The following is a 16,760-nucleotide window of genomic DNA, read 5'->3' as shown; positions in this document are numbered from 1 at the left end:
CATCGAATATAATACGGTAAAATGGCCGTGAAAACACAGTAACTGTTATAAATAATCTGTACACTATAATAAAAAGTCTACACAACTGTATACTCTCGCCTGATCACAATAAGTGACCTACTGTTCACGCTGTACCGCATTTTTGACATAAGCATTAAATAAGCAATTTTGTAAACGGTACAATACAAATTTTACAGAACATTAGGTGTTCCGTGTGTTATACATAATTTTAAATCTGTAACAAAGGTGTGGTATCTAAATTTATAGTATTGTACGTGAATAAATAACTACAAACTTTATCACCGAATTTCGGATTTTAAGATTTGCATGGATTGATCAATCTGCCGCTTTTTTCTCTGAAATCCATCCGTTAGGTGGCGAAACATATATTTTTATAACTCCATGGGTTTGCTTCCGTTGGACATTTACTACGATCGGTGTTTTATGCTCCATGTGGAGCTTGAAGGTAACAGCAGAGCAGTGTGTCTCGTATTTATTTGTGTTTAATATTTAACAAATAATAATTGTTAAAAATTGTTCTATTTACGAAAAAGTATCAAAAGTTACGTTTTGCAACCGTAACTTTCGCCTAAAAATCTGTATAATTTCTTTGACTAATCATTTATTCCAAAACCTTATCACAAACAGTGTGCCTTTCGTAAAGTGGAATTTCCTGTTGATTACCCTGGAGTAATATTTGCACCCCTTAAATGTCCCATAACCCCGTGTCATACAGCGGTTACGACCTTCAAATCGTAAAGTAGATGATACTAAACTGTTGCTAGTAATCACGAAATACTATTAGGATTAAAAAAGTAATGCAAATGTTTACTAGAGGTCGATTAAAATAACCACATAGTTTAGGTTTACGACATTTGTTTAACATCCAACTATTCCAACAAAGGACAGAACCCAGAGAGTGATGACCAACATGGTCGTAAACTTTTACGAACTGAATGCATACCATGAAAGCGACAACATATCTCTTGAAACAGCCTTAGCAGTTGGAGTGTTTCTAAAGTCACCTCGTGTAAAGAATTTTACATTGTTTCAGTTGCGAAAAAGGTACACATATACCTATAAACGCAATGCCATCGAAAATTTCCCTTTCGTTAATCTTTCTGCTGGTAGCCACATCACTGGCAAATTCCGGTAAGTGTTAGAATATCAGTACGTTTCGTTTGAGCAGTTTAGTCAAACAATTTATTTCAGAAGGAGAAAACGACTGGTTAAATCAACTTGAACAACTGGAAAAAATTGCACAAGAAAATGACCAAACTCAGGTAAAAAAACGCTTCTCGAAATACGAATTTATTAATAACTTTTTAGAAAGCACCGTCACCAAGAGCCAGTGGAACTTCTTACTTCAATATTTCCCTGAAATGCGAACCCAAACCGACATCTGGTAAGGTTTTTAAATTAATATTTTTACATTGAAATGCTAAAATACTTTTTAGTGCATCAATTACGACCGAGAGATATTGATATTGTGGGCGCGATGGGAGACTCTATAACGGTAAGTGATCTGCGTATATGTGTTCAGACCACCATCGTGTCGCGAACGGACACCGCCACAAATTAAGTTTTCACGTTAAAACAGTTTAAAAGTGATGCAAAATAATCAATTGATGTCATTTATGATATATTAAATGAAAGTTTAGAAGTCACCACGTATCTAACTTTGGGGATTTTTTTAAACACAGGCTGGATTCGGCATCGAGGCAACGACATTGCCTGGTATCGGTGTCGAATACCGAGGGCTGTCTTGGTCGGTGGGCGGGGATTTGGACCTCGGTGGTTCTGTTACTATAACCAGTAAGTCAGGCTTTAGATAAGGGAGTAAACGCATTATTTGTATTTAGTTATAGTGATTTAAAGATATTTCCTTACGCTGTACTTTAGTGTTTTTTATGTAGCAATCGTATTTAATTTATACGTCGTCGTGGCACAGTATAGCACGCCTTTCAGCCAAGAGGGACTTACGGTTCGAGGCCCAACGCTGCTACGATTGTTGGCGTCTGTGTCATTGAGCAAGAAACTTAACGACAGCGCAAGGAAAAACTAGTTCCATTTATTAATTCAATTTGTAGACGTTTTGAGAAAATTTAATCCGGAGGTGAAAGGTTACTCAAGCGGTACCAACAGAGACGGTGGAGATTACTGGTTCAACGTTGCCGTTGGCGGTGCTCGTTCTATGTAAGTGCGCCATTTTGAATTAAACGCAAAAACAGAAAGAATGGGCTAATAGACTAATACACGCATTTATAGTACTGTGGGGTAAGATGAGATACCGTTAGCACCTAAACCCATAATTCCTGATCCTGTTTTTAAAGAGAAGAAAAAGCGTCCCGTCTTACCCCATACTACTATGACAAATAAAGATATTGTAAAGAGTAGTCTAACTTCCCTTTTCAGACACATGCCAACTCAAGCGAGAGACCTTATCGAAAAGATTCAGAACGACTCGGTAAAAAAATACTGGAAAAATTAGCCACTTATACTTTAGCATCTGTTTTTTTTTTAGAGAACTAACTACGAGAATGATTGGAAGTTGATAACGATTTTCATTGGTGGGAACGACCTGTGCGCAATGAACCGTAACAACGACTCTTCACCCGAAAATTATGTAAAATATTTGAAAGAAGCACTTGATATTTTACACGCAGAGGTAAACAAACTGAATTTTGAAAAAAATGATTAAACTCATCCATAGACGCCTTTGCTTTCGCAATCTGTTCTTATAATACCCATATTTTTCATTAAAAAAACTTTAAGGTCTCATAAATTTTTAAAGCATTAATAAAACCATACATTATCAGATAAATATCTAACGAAGTAGAATTATTCTATGGGCAAATATATTATATACCGAGCATTTAGAAATATGCCGAGTAAAGAATATATATAGTAGGGTGGGGGAAGATGGGACACCTGTTCATTCTATTTTCTCGTCTAATTTGATAGTAAACAAAGAACTTTGAAGAAATTTCAAAAACCGCATTCTGACGACTCCCATAGACAGTTGTTAATTGTTTAAAACAGGATCCACCCCTATCCTACTATCTACAAGGTATTACAATAAAACGTTTACAGTTACCAAGAACTATGATCAACGTTGTTGAAATCATGGAGATCTATGTTCTACCTGATGTTGGGCATGGATATGGTTCGACACCTCAGTGTAGAGCTGCCCAACTGACTTTCTGCAATTACATCGTAGCTGCCACTGATGAGGAACTACCGATTATCATTGAAAAGAATAAGCAGTACCAAGTGGGACTTTTGAGATACATTTGTTATGCTACTTCTGCTACCCGGGCATATAATGTTAATAATTTTTTGGCGGCTCGCCTGGATTTTCTTAACGAAACGTCGGGAATACACTTCAACTCAATATACGTACAACTAAAATTAGGATTAGCATATCAAACACTGTATATTGAAGCAACGTATTAAAGCAAGTAAAAAAATTGTACTCATTCGTTATTATCTAGACTCTTACTCAAGATTTAATCGCAAGTGGTAGGTACGACACAAGAAACGACTTCACCGTGGTCCTACAGCCATTCTTTCGCAACACAGTTCTACCATACACAGAGGTAACGAACAAAAAAAAATATATATATATTTTGATAAACACGGGTAGGGTGGGACATCTCTGGCACATAGTGTGCAAATATACTGATCTCGTTTTAAAAAATTAACAGCGGTCTATGGAAGTCGTAAGGATACGGTTTTATAATTATTTGAATGTTCTTCGTTTACTGTCAAATGGAACGAGAAAAAGTTCATTGAAAATGCGTCTCAACTTCCTCTACTCTAATATATTATCACCGTACGAGCACGGGGTGTGGTACGGGGTGTGCACAACAAAACACCCGTGTTATAACGACTATCGCTGCCTCGCCATGCAACGACAAAAAAGTTCATTTCATCCATCAACAAATATATTTTCTACCTTTAGGATGGCCAAGTCGATTCTACTTATTTCGCCCCAGACTGCTTCCATTTTAGCAGCAAAGGACATGCACTCGGTGCAGTGAACTTATGGAACAACATGGTATACATACTATACGCTCGTATATGAGTACATTTTTATGTTAAAACTTAAATTTTTTTGTCTAAATTTGTAGTTTTTTAAATTTTTGTTTATATTTGTATTTTTATTTTTTTAAACTTGATTTTTTTTGTTTAAGTTTGTATTTTTAATTTTTATTAAAGTGTTTTTTGTCTGAATTGTACGCTTACACCTTAATTTTGTTTACAGTTGCAGCCTGTTGGTGCGAAGACTACCGAATGGAAAATCACAGATCTCCTTTGTCCATCAGAGGTATATAACTAAGTAACATGCATTTATATGTTGTTTATCTATATGGGTGGGGTTTTACGACAAAAGGGAAGCCATGGGTCTTATAATTTAAGCCAGAGTTTGCTTATTACCTTTATGTTGTGTTTAACTTAAAACGTTTCTTTTACGAGCACAATAAAGTTAAAGTGTCAAGTTCTGTTCTGCGACTAAGAGATTTATCACAATACAGCTCTAGATTTTAAAGTGACATTTTCTCTTCAGGAGTTTCCGTACATCTTTACCAAATTGAACAGCGTTGGGACACAATGGCCAGGCAGTACAACAACAGAAATGCCGACTACTACGACACGGGAACCCACTGTAGTAACTTGTCCAACAAACACATGTTTAAATGATGTACCGGATTGGGGAATTGCTGTTCTAGCAATAGCAGCCACCACGCTTCTGTTTCAATTTTTCGCACTTATGTGCATCTTTATGAGCAAGAAGGGACCAAAACACGAAGGGAAAACTGCAGAGATTTATAAAAATGGAGTTTCAGCTTTGTAATTGGTTTAAAATTTGTTTCGAACTCAAATTGCTCCTAATTCAAGTAATATTTTCATTTTGTTTGTGGGTAATTTGGTGTTATTTGTGCTATTAAATACTTCAATTGTTTGCTAATACATTGAACATACAAATCGCCCCTTTTGATCCGTACACAAAAACGCAATTAATAGATTACTAGTGACAAGTATGCATAGTAACGTGATTCAGCAAGACCGAGTTTGTTTGCAATGGTCGCGCTAAACAAGCTCACCGACCTGCTGGTACAGCGTGCGATACAATGTTACCTTTTCAACCTTTTATTGGGGCAATGCCAAACAAATATGTGGGGAGACAGCTACAACAACGCTGAAGTTGTCAACCCTCTAAGATTGATAGTTATGCAAACACATGGAAAGTCCTGATTATGCATTGTTTGCCGGTTAAGATACATCAGCGATTATTGGAACATCACGCGACTTAATTGGGTATAAGAGAGGCGACAAATTAGCCACAATAAGTTTTTGCGTATAACACGAAATAACTGCAACTAAATCTGCGTTAAAATGGATCGACTAAACTTTCTGCTGGTGATCTATTCAATAGCGACTCTTTCACGCCTCGCATCGGCAAACGTTGGTAAGTGAATGACAAATATGTAGATTTAAATGTTAATAGTAATAACTCTATCAATGGTTAAAATATATTGCAACGTCAATTTCAGGGAAGAATACGATTTTTCTTAATTTAAACTATATAGATTATAGACTATACCGCATCATTTTGGTTGACCTATATGGTTTTATACACCACACCACGATTATTTTTTATTTCTATTTAAAGACGATGAATTGGACTGGGTTAAAAAGATGGAAAAGTTAGATTCAATAATGGAAGACGAAAAATTGACGGGAGATGCTAGAATGACTGGAACAAACGATTTTGGAGTTCAATTACAATGTGAACCAAAGCCTATGTCAGGTAACTTAGAAGCTTTACGGTTTAACAAACTCAGTAAAGCTGTATGATTGAGCTATCATTTTAATCATTAAAATATTTTTTCGCTTTTTTAGTAGTTACTAATTAATAGGTAGGTTTCAAATATATATATATATATATGTAAATATAACCCAGAAAAAAAACAAAAAACGTTTTACCCAGTTCATGAATTAAGACCTCAAGATATTGATGTGGTTGGAGCGCTTGGCGATTCCATTACGGTGAGTTCATCAGATATTTTAGTTTGCTTTGTCAGCCATACATAAAAACAATCACCCAAAAGGTTACATATAGTGGGGTGGGGGGAGATGGGACACCTTTATTACAAAATATATAAATATCCTGGTCGTGTTTTAAACAATTAACAATGGTCTATGAAAGTCGCGAGGACAAGGTTTTATAATTCTTTGAATGTTCTTTGTTTACTACCAAAATGTATGAGAAAATAGAATGAAAAGGTGTCCCATCTTCCCCCATCCTACTATATACATGGTAACTCGTAAGCGGGAGGTGTATGAAACAGAACCTTCGTGTTAAAACGAGTTTTTTTCTTGCCACGCGAGGATAAAGCAGGCTATATTCATCGATCCATTCACTAAGTTTAAACATATATGCTACTATATTAGCCGCGTGTGTAACTAAAAGCTATGATGTGCGTCTTTTAAAAACTATGCTATGTATCCGGCTACACCCCAAATTATTTTTGCAATACAAAATTCGGTATAGCCACTAGATGCTAACACAGGACATAATGAATTCCTTTGTTCTATAAAGGCTGGTAATGGTGCAGAAGCAACGCAAGTACCTGGGATTGTAAAGGAGTATCGAGGGGTTTCATGGTCGGTTGGCGGAGAAGAAACTTTGGAAACATCAATTACACTTCCAAGTAAGTAGGAATTGTGGTTTTGTGCATTATATCGTATTTTTTTCATTTTGCATCTATTTACTATTAGAAACGTATACAACGTATAATAGGGTGGGGGAAGATGGGACACCTTTAATACATAATATCCAAATAGCCTGATCGTGTTTTAAAGAATTAACAACGGTCTGTGGAAGTCGTGAGGATACGGTTTTATAATTCATTGAATGTTCTTTGTTTGCTACCAAATGGAAAGAGAAAATAAACGAAAAGGTGTCCCATCTCCCCCCACCCTACTATAGCGCAAGCAGTTCAAAAGCTCAATTGAAGCAGTTTATCGCTTGTATGCTGTTTTCAAATTTGAATTACTAGTACAAAGTTCTAAAACGCCATTAAGGATAATGGGGCTAATTCTGACTTTAATTCTATGTTCTAATTTGGTTTTCACCCCCGTTCAATATAGAACGATTTATATACGGCGTCTGTGGTTACGAGTGTACGATACAGTGCATGTTTATTTTTAACTCCATTGTTCCCTTTACCTCACTAGATATGTATTTTAGATATTTTGAAAAAGTTTAACCCACAAGTGAAGGGTTATTCCACTGGTACCGATCTCAAGACACGAGATCTTTGGTTCAACGCTGCAATAGCTGGTGCAAGATCGAGGTAACGTATATGTTTGCAAATTGTTTAACGTATTGCTTAACGCCTTAACCCACGTTACGAAAATTATGTTTTTAATTTTTCCTAATTTTATTTTTATTTTTTTTAATAAGGTTTTTAATTTTTCTTGATTATTATTTCTTTTTATTTTTTTTTATTTTTTTTAATTAGGTTTTGTTTTTTTCGTTTATAGAGGCATACCGGACCAAGCGCGAGAACTGATCGGCCGCATGCAGAACGACTCGGTAAACATCATGTGACGGCTCTGGTTATCATGGCGTCCGTATAAGGTTAATTCAAGGAAAAACAAACACAGCAATATGCGTTGAAGGACAATTAATAAGTTACTTAGGGTCGTAAATCATTCGTGACTCAGGATTTTTTAAACATTTTAATAATGCCATATAGTAGGGTGGGGTAAAACGGGACATGGTTTTCTTTTATTGGCCTATTTGGTAGCAACCAAACAATATTTATAAAATCATTTAGCAGTATTCCCGTTACCCTATAAAAGAGCGTTGGTAATTGTTTAAAACACGAACAGGAAAAATAGCGTTTTAGTGCTATAACGAGATATGATCTTACCCCGCAGTACTATACCTCAGATTAGTATCACAGTTATAGTAATGTTTCGTCAGTTTCACGAATACACACGTTGCCATTTTCATAAGACGACTTCGTCTAAATTAAAATCATGCTGTCCTTATTTAGGTGCTGCGACGTTTTACTGCGAATCCTACTAAAAACCGTACGAAAAGTGTATTTTAACACGGAGAATTCTGTTCTTTTCCCAGAGAACAAATTTTGAAAACGATTGGAAAGTGGTCACAATTTTCATCGGTGGAAACGACTTGTGTGCGCTAGATAGAGACCCTGTCGGTGCTTCACCTGAAAGTTATATTAAAACGCTGGAAGAAGGACTTGACATTTTACACGCAGAAGTATATAGAGTGAAAGATTATGATAACTTAAGTCGTGTATATATGTTGTTTCCCCATGCAGGTATATGTATTTTAAGTGTGAAAAAAACATCTCTCGGCGGTTTTATTTTTGTGATTTTAAAAGACCGACTTTTGTCTGCCATGCGCCAAGACATTATTAGGGTTTGCCGTTACGTAGCAAACGAAACGTCGGCCTTTTAAGAACACAAAAACAAAAAACGAAACACCCCTGCATATCCGCCCGAGTCGTGGCGAATAAGGTTTTCTTGTTTACATAATTGTGTTAGTCCAGCGTTGGTGGTTCAAAACGTTTTTTTTTCTTGCAGATGCCAAGAACGCTTGTGAACCTCGTGGAGATTTTAGACATTTACTTACTACCACAAGTAGCGCATGGTTTTGGATCTACAGCTGCATGTAGAGCTGCACAAGCGACAGAATGTAACTATGTCTCGACAGCGAACGACACTGAGTTGGAAGTTATAAAAGTGATCAACGATGAATACCAGGTTTGAAATTACTGTATATGCAGTATGTTTGAAATATATATCAGTGTCAAATAGGTGGTTAGCGCGTCTGCCTTTACGGTTTCGAGGCTCGATGCTGCTACCATTGTGGGCGTGTGAGTCTTTGGGACCAGACAAAAAAACGTTGTCGTGTAATGTTGTCTTTTTTATTTAGAGACAAACAGAGGAATTAATCGCAACTGGAAAATATGACACGAAGGATGATTTCACTGTCGTTATACAACCGTTTATAAAAGACACTGTGCTGCCGTACACCGAGGTAAACGTACATATTTCCAACCAGTTGTAATAAAATGTCCAGAACAGTGAGACTATGTGGTTAATACGAAGGCAAAAAATAAGCATTGCAACTCTTAAAAATGAAAGGGAAATGGGAAATCTTATCCGTAGTTGTCTAGTAGAAATACTATGGCCACTTAAAAAATAAATTCAGTTAAACCGAATTGTTTGAGACGAAAGTATCCTATATAGCAACTGTCATGTTTGTATTGACTCCCATGGAAATCAAGGTTATATTTACCTATAAGTTGTTGTGCGGCCACTATGACATTTAACTACAACTGTTACGAAAACAAGAAAATTCGTCTCCAGAAAATTCATACAACATAATTGAGAAGTTAGTTAGGATTTCATTTTAACTTTTTAATTAAAAATTTGTTATTAGGACGGTCAGGTGGATTCGACATATTTTGCGCCCGATTGCTTTCACTTCAGCACTAAAGGGCACGCCATGGCCGCGGTAAACTTATGGAACAATATGGTACGTCATAGGATATATAGTAGTGCGGGTTAAGATGGGACACCTTTTATTGTATTTTCTTGTCCCATTTGGTAATAAACCAAGAAAATTCAAAGATTTAGAAAACCATATTCTCACGACTTCCATAGACCGTTGTTAATTGATGATAAATAATTTACATTTATACAATATATTAATTATTATTAATTTGAACCTACAGATGGAACCAGTCGGATCGAAAACAACAGTTTGGGGAATAACAGACTTGAAATGTCCAACACAGGTAAGATTTAACCAAGTTATAACTTACATATCAAACTCATAGTACTGTGCTGGAATAAGCTGGTTACCGTTAGCACCTAAATCTTATATATCCTGATCGTTTTCCTTTAACTTTTAACAACGCTCTTATACAGTGGCGGTGATACGGTTATATGTAACTCTGTAAATATTCTTTTTCACTACCAAATGGGAAAATCAAAATAAATAAAAACATCACTAATCCACCATACTAAATGAATATTTTCCAGGAGAATCCTTACATATTCACAAGCCAAAACAGCAAACCAGCCATAGTTCCTACCGACGGACCAACAACAACAACGACAACAACAAAACCAACAACAACTAAAAAGCCGGCAGCCGCATCACCAGCACAAACCGATCCTACAGTAGTTTGCAATGAAACTTGCTCTCAAGTCGTTCCGGACTGGGGCATCGCTTTGCTTGTGGTCACCGGCGTAGCATTGCTGCTTCAGTTGTTAGTGGTTATCTGCATTGCGTCAAGAAAGCACTCGAAACCGAAAACAGCCGAAGTTTACAAAAATGGAATCGCGTTGTAGCGGGGCCTATTATGTCGGTCAACAATTATGTATATAAACAAGACGTAATAGCATAGCGTGTTTGTTATAGCTGTAATAAATCCCAAAACGACTCTGATTTGGTGCTTTTAGAGTTGAACGATTCTTGTGTAAAGAAATCTTGTGTAAAGAAATACGGTAAGGATCTGGTGCTATAAAACGGAACCGACAAAAATCAAGTTTTACCGAGTTTGATACAGCTGATAATAAATAACAGACTTTTAATTTAAAGTGATTCTTTTGTATTGTTTGAGTTGGCAGCAAATATATTGACTTAAAATAGGACCAATAAGGTATTACCATAGAATACTAACTTATATGATATTACATGTCTTGTAGTTACGACTTGCTGTTATAATTCTTGTATGTTTAGTTTCTCTAAACTAAACATATAGTAGGGTGGGGGAAGATGGGACACTTTTAGCACATATTATCCAGATATCCTGATCGTGTTTTAAACAAATAACAACGGTCTATGACAGTCATGAGAACGTAGTTTCATATTTCTTTGAATGTTTTTGTTTACTACTAAATGGGACGGGGAAATATAGTTAAAAAGTGTCCCATATTGCCCCATCCTACTGTAAATCAGAAACCGAAAACTCAACTCCATAAATTAATGCAAAATGTTTATGCTCACGTGGCGGAGCAACCAAGGTCGTTTTCTGTTTCAAATACCTTGCGCTCGTAGTAAGAACTTTACTGAAACAAACTATTTGACAAAATGTCTATAACAGTAGAAAATCAGCAAAAAACGCTATTTCAAAATAAAAGCTGCAGCCTGCAACTCGTCATTTGAAATATGCGTGAACTCGTATTGACGCGTATTGCCGTGCCAAACAAAATTTACTGTTTATGTACTTACAACGTTATGTGCTTATAAAACATTAACATAAAAAGTAATGATTAGTTTGTTTGGAGATTGTTACCTTGACTTGGTAATTGTTGCACAACACTTGAAGGCAGGCGCCATTTCAACAACAGTTAAACATTGTGTTTAATACGAGTACACTGCAGCTGAACCATGCATAGGCGATTCTTCCTGTTTGTGCTTTACTGTATATTGTCTCTTTTGACCATAACATCAGCTACTTTGGGTAAGTGAATGTCATTTTTAACTTTATAAAAGCGGTGAGTAAAACAAATCTATATAGGCCGACTATAGTGCAAAACAGGTAAGACTGTTACATAAGTCTACTCTAGACTATATAGAGTGTTGTTTTGCATTAAAGTAATTCTGGTTAAACGGTTGCAGTAGGTATAAAACACTTTTTGCAAGTAAGTTTTGCAAGTATCAAATTAATTTTAAGAACGAGTGGAAATTTGCAGAAACACAACAGTCGCTAAAACACGCTGTACGAGCAAAAAACTGCTAAGTAAAAATGCCAAATAATAAATGCGTGGTTGATAAATATGTTTTACGTTATTATACCAACGAAATGTTTTATTTTTAAAGACGATGAATTGAATTGGATTAAAAAGATGGAAAAGTTAGATTCAATAATGAAGGACGAAATGTCAGCGGGAGATGCTAGAATGACTGGAACGAACGATTTCGGAATTCAATTACAATGTGAACCAAAACCAACATCGGGTAATCAAAACATCTGTATATGTTTAACTTAAAAAAATAATTACACCAAAACCAAGCAGCAACAGTTGGTAAATTAGAAATACTGTATAGCCGTGTAAATATGGTACGGTGGGGAAGATGGGACACTGTTTCATTCTATTTTTCCGTCCTATTTAGTAGTATATTTATCGATTGGCATTGACATTTCTTCCGTATAAGTGAATTACAGACAGCTAGAAGCCATGTATTGTTGTATATAATATCAATACGTTTGATACTCTATAAGGTGGGGAAAGATCGGACATCTTTTCTATTTTCCCGTCTCATTTGGTAGTAAACGAAGAACATTTAAAGAATTATGAAACCATATCTTCAGGACTCACATAGACCGTTGTTATTCGTTCAAAACACGATCAGGATATTTGGATATTATGTGCTAAAGTGTCCCATCTTAGCTCACTACCAAGCTCGACGCCACCAAAAACTTAATGACTTGTTTTTGTATCCAGTTCATGAATTACGACCACAAGATGTCGACGTCGTCGGAGCTATGGGCGATTCTATTACTGTAAGTTATTTTGAAGATGATGTTTAATCTCTGCTGTTGTTCCGTAAAGTGTGTGAACTTGCTCTAACTATCTCACACAAAGTTACATATACTTGGTAACTTGTAAGCTGCTGGCACGAAGTTATGAAACAAAACACCCGTGTTATAACGGCCACAAAATGATGAAGCAAGTAACATTACACATTTAACTATTTATTTTGTTCAGGCTGGGAACGGTGCAGAGGCGACCCACATGATTGGAATTTTAAGAGAATTTCGAGGTCTGTCGTGGTCGGCAGGTGGAGATAATACACTGGAGACCTCTATCACATTACCAAGTAAAAACATAACCACAAAGTCACATTCGTGGTAACTCGTAAGCGGGTACATGCTGTATAAAACAGAATGCCCGTGTTATAACGAAAAATATGAACACTAAGTTACATATGTGGTTACTTGTAAGCGGGCACATGGTGTATAAAACAAAATGCCCGTGGTATAACGAAAAATATGAACACTAAGTTACATATGTGGTTACTTGTAAGCGGGCATAAGGTTTATGAACCAGAACACCCATGTTATAGCGACTGCCGTTGTGACTGGAAAGAAAATAAAAGCATAAACCATCTTACCCAACCTACTTAAATTCAATATGCGATTTCTAGATATTTTGAAAAAGTTTAACCCACAAGTGAAGGGTTATTCCACTGGTACCGATCTCAAGACACGAGATCTTTGGTTCAACGCTGCAATAGCTGGTGCAAGATCAAGGTAACGTATGTTTGCCATAAAATCGGGCAGAGGACAAATGGTCACCGCGCATGCTTTTATGTAACAGAGTTTATAAGCTCGAGGCTCGACAAAGCTATACCATTACGGGCAAGTGTTTACTTACGCAAGATAGTTAATGACAATTGCTTCAACGTAGTGGTACCATATGGGTTGTTTAAATTGTCAGGTAATGCTACGAAAAATATAAATCCAACAAAAAAACGAGGATAAATAAGTTACATTCATTTATTCATTAACGTGTTTGCTAATATTAATACAGTAGGGTGGGGGAAGATGGGACACCTTTTCATTCTATTTTCTCGTCCCATTTAGTACTAAACGAAGAACATTTATTAAATTATAAAATCGTATCCTTACGACTTCCGTTGACCGTTGGTGATTGTTTGAAACTCGATCAGAATATTTGGTTATTATGTGTTTAAGGTGTCCCATCTTCCTCTACAGTACTATATGTATCACGTAACATAAATTAACCTTTGACTATTTTATTAAGTGAAATACCAGGTCAAGCATGGGAACTCATCGGTCGAATGAAGAACGACTCGGTATGCAATACATTAGTGCAAAAAAACGAATCGATTTATTAATTACGACTTGAAATATATTGAATTAGAGATTTTTTCATGATATTGACATGAAAAAGAAAAAAAAAACTTTCACTTTTTTTGTGGCAGAAAACAAACTTTGAAAACGATTGGAAAGTGGTGACGATTTTTATCGGCATTAATGACTTGTGTGCGCTGGATAGAGACCCTGTCGGTGCTTCGCCGGAAAGTTATACTAAAACGCTGGAGGAAGGGCTAGACATTTTACACGCAGAGGTAAGCTATATAGTGGTGTGAGATAAATATATAGTTAGGTAAGCATATAAAACCTATATTCCCAAGTCGTGTTCATAGCAATTAAAAACGCTCTTCTATAAAGACTATAGACCGTAGGCAGGACAGTATTTTACCCCCAATCTGTATATTTATTTTTTCTCTTTCAAATAAAAAATCATGCATCTTGTTAAACTATGGATTATATAGTAGGGTGGGGAAAGACGGGAAAACTTTTAAAACACAATATTCAAATATCCTAAAAAACACAATATTCAAATATCCTAATTGAGTTTTAAACATTTAACAACGGTATATGGGAGTCGTGAGGATAAGTTTTATATTTCTTTGATTGTTCTTTGTTTTCTACCAAATAGGACGAGACAATAGAATAGAACAGTGTCCCATCTCCCCCCATTCTACTATACAGTTAGTTTCAGTCTAGTATTTTATATCCACAGTTGCCAAGAACGCTAGTGAACCTCGTGGAAATTTGGGACATTCATTTATTACAGCAAGTGGCGCATGGCTACGGGTCTACTCGTGCATGTAGATTGGCACAGGCCGCAGAATGTAACTATGTCTCGACAGCGAACGATACTGAGATAGAAGTTATTAAAGCCGTCAATGATGAATACCAGGTTTGAAAACAATATGCAGTCATGTATGAAACTTTCATTCAATTTGTTGTTAAACTTTAACACGGCAGCTTTTGCCATTGTATAAGAAATAAGTGACTGGGTCGTCGTAATTAATGATTGATGCTCTGTATACGTACACAGGTATATTGATAATACAGTATGGTGATTTTAATATAAAGATATAAACAACAAAAAATGTCGCTGTTAACAAGAGATATGCAACGTTTAGTCGTTACAAAACAAACCTGGCTATGGGAACATATAAACGCTTTGGTAAAGGTAGGACAACACAAGTATAGTGGCACCAGATAGTTACCTATAGGCAGTTAAGTTAACGATGTTTTTTATGCAGAGGTTGACTGAGGAATTGATCGCAACTGGAAAATATGACACTGAGAATGATTTCACTGTCGTTATACAACCGTTTATAAAAGACACTGTGCTACCGTGTACAGAGGTAAAACGTACATGAATTCGATCAGTGAACAGTACTGATTTTTTGTAAAAAACGCAGTATAGTAGGGTGGGGTAAGATGGGACTTATAAAACAGTATCCTGACAACTCACATGGGCGCTGTTAATTGTTCAATACACGATCAGGTTATTCAGATATTATGAACTAAAAGTGTCCTTTCTTATCCCACAGAACTATATATAAAATATTCGAAACTTTGCTTTAGTTTATGGCATGACAAAAACCAATCTAACAAACTAGATATACAGATAGTTCAGTCAAGTTTTAAAATTTTTAAATGTTTGATTTTACTAGAACGGCGAGGTGGATTCAACCTATTTTGCAGTGGATTGTTTTCATTTTAGCACTAAAGCTCAGGCTCTGGCAGGAATGAACTTGTGGAACAACATGGTAAATCCTGTTGTATAATTTCTGCTGGGCTGTCAGCTATTTTGTCAGTCACAACTATATAATTTGTACATTTTAGAGACATGTAAAATGCACTATAGTAGTGACTTTAAAATAACTGCTCACCCAGTGAGCTATTTTTAGGGGTATCAATATTCTTGGGGGGAAGTATAAAACCTGATGTATTTAAATTATTGTGAGGTAACCTTTAACAAATATGCATTTACAGCTGGAACCCGTCGGATCGAAAACGACCGTTTGGGGAATTAAAGATTTAAAATGTCCAACGAAGGTATATAATAATCCTATATATAACAGATTCATAGCATCCTAACTAGAAATTATATTTCACCAGGACAATCCTTACATTTACACGAACAGAAATAGCAACCAACAAAGTTCCAATGCCATAATAAATAGAAAAGCAACAACAACTAAAAAGCCGGCAGTCACATCACCAGCACAAACCGATCCTACAGTAGTTTGCAATGAAACTTGCTCTCAAGTCGTTCCGGACTGGGGCATCGCTTTGCTCGTGGTCACCGGCGTAGCATTGCTGCTTCAGATGTTAGTGGTTATTTGCATTACGTCGAGAAAGCACTCGAAACCGAAAGCAGCCGAAGTTGTTTATGAAATCGCATTGTAGCGGAGTCAATATTTTTCAACATTTAGTCTCTTACTACCAGGAATAGTGTATGTCACTGTGGGGTAAGATGGGATACTGTTAGCACCCAAAGTACATAACATTTCCTGGTGGTGTTTTTAACAACTAACTATTTAAATAAAGGCTGCGGTTGTATAATTCTGTAAATATTCTAAAGAATGAAAACATGTCATATCTTACCCCACCTTGTACTACAATACGGACTTTTTGGGACAGCTGATATAAAAACGTTAGTTTTATTCCAACGTATCGTATGTCATCAGATAAAGTATTGCCGAATGTTTTTAATTAGAAAATGATGACTATATATCAATTCTGCCATGCGTTGTATACACTATTCGTTGCTGTGTTTACAGTAACAAAGCCGTGTCCAAATTAAAAGTTTTTCATGTCCAATGAATATAAATCCACCAGCCGATTGAATGGAACAGTAAAAGT

The 16,760-nt window shown here is 36.1% G+C and overlaps 3 protein-coding genes across 3 annotated transcripts; all 3 read left to right on the top strand.

The window, feature by feature from the left end:
- Nucleotides 1–965: 965 nt before the first annotated feature.
- On the top strand, nt 966–4,978 carry LOC149735894 (phospholipase B1, membrane-associated-like). The gene is made up of 13 exons (XM_089879239.1): nt 966–1,152; nt 1,213–1,283; nt 1,330–1,405; nt 1,458–1,516; nt 1,704–1,815; nt 2,091–2,196; nt 2,416–2,467; nt 2,525–2,668; nt 3,094–3,273; nt 3,495–3,599; nt 3,965–4,060; nt 4,268–4,330; nt 4,571–4,978. The coding sequence occupies exons 1-13, from the start codon at nt 1,089–1,091 to the stop codon at nt 4,856–4,858; spliced, it is 1,416 nt and encodes a 471-aa protein (XP_089735365.1). The 5' UTR covers nt 966–1,088; the 3' UTR covers nt 4,859–4,978.
- Nucleotides 4,979–5,103: 125 nt separating this feature from the next.
- On the top strand, nt 5,104–11,228 carry LOC149735893 (phospholipase B1, membrane-associated-like). Its single transcript, XM_089879237.1, has 12 exons — nt 5,104–5,473; nt 5,678–5,815; nt 5,996–6,054; nt 6,608–6,719; nt 7,259–7,364; nt 7,555–7,606; nt 8,156–8,302; nt 8,629–8,808; nt 8,981–9,085; nt 9,491–9,586; nt 9,786–9,848; nt 10,096–11,228. The coding sequence occupies exons 1-12, from the start codon at nt 5,401–5,403 to the stop codon at nt 10,405–10,407; spliced, it is 1,443 nt and encodes a 480-aa protein (XP_089735363.1). The 5' UTR covers nt 5,104–5,400; the 3' UTR covers nt 10,408–11,228.
- A 221-nt stretch (nt 11,229–11,449) lies between these two features.
- On the top strand, nt 11,450–16,740 carry LOC149735892 (phospholipase B1, membrane-associated-like). Its single transcript, XM_089879263.1, has 12 exons — nt 11,450–11,522; nt 11,882–12,019; nt 12,508–12,566; nt 12,772–12,883; nt 13,211–13,316; nt 13,831–13,882; nt 14,012–14,158; nt 14,617–14,796; nt 15,149–15,253; nt 15,566–15,661; nt 15,888–15,950; nt 16,014–16,740. The coding sequence occupies exons 1-12, from the start codon at nt 11,450–11,452 to the stop codon at nt 16,302–16,304; spliced, it is 1,422 nt and encodes a 473-aa protein (XP_089735389.1). The 3' UTR covers nt 16,305–16,740.
- The last annotated feature ends 20 nt before the right edge of the window (nt 16,741–16,760 follow it).

The sequence above is a fragment of the Ciona robusta genome, chromosome 5 (assembly GCF_009617815.1).
Source record: "Ciona robusta chromosome 5, ASM961781v2".
In the NCBI taxonomy this organism is placed as follows: Eukaryota; Metazoa; Chordata; class Ascidiacea; order Phlebobranchia; family Cionidae; genus Ciona; species Ciona robusta.
This window is presented reverse-complemented; position numbering and strand designations above follow the sequence as displayed.

Bases quoted from the DNA above. Each gene is read 5' to 3' on its own strand.
- LOC149735894 (XM_089879239.1), top strand. From the start codon at position 1,089: ATGCCATCGAAAATTTCCCTTTCGTTAATCTTTCTGCTGGTAGCCACA. The intron at 1,816-2,090 runs GTAAGTCAGGCT...TTCAATTTGTAG, and splicing joins TGGTTCTGTTACTATAACCA to ACGTTTTGAGAAAATTTAAT. The intron at 2,468-2,524 runs GTAAAAAAATAC...TTTTTTTTTTAG, and splicing joins AAAAGATTCAGAACGACTCG to AGAACTAACTACGAGAATGA.
- LOC149735893 (XM_089879237.1), top strand. From the start codon at position 5,401: ATGGATCGACTAAACTTTCTGCTGGTGATCTATTCAATAGCGACTCTT. The intron at 6,055-6,607 runs GTGAGTTCATCA...TGTTCTATAAAG, and splicing joins CGCTTGGCGATTCCATTACG to GCTGGTAATGGTGCAGAAGC. The intron at 7,365-7,554 runs GTAACGTATATG...TTTCGTTTATAG, and splicing joins ATAGCTGGTGCAAGATCGAG to AGGCATACCGGACCAAGCGC.
- LOC149735892 (XM_089879263.1), top strand. From the start codon at position 11,450: ATGCATAGGCGATTCTTCCTGTTTGTGCTTTACTGTATATTGTCTCTT. The intron at 13,317-13,830 runs GTAACGTATGTT...TATTTTATTAAG, and splicing joins ATAGCTGGTGCAAGATCAAG to TGAAATACCAGGTCAAGCAT. The intron at 13,883-14,011 runs GTATGCAATACA...TTTTTGTGGCAG, and splicing joins GTCGAATGAAGAACGACTCG to AAAACAAACTTTGAAAACGA.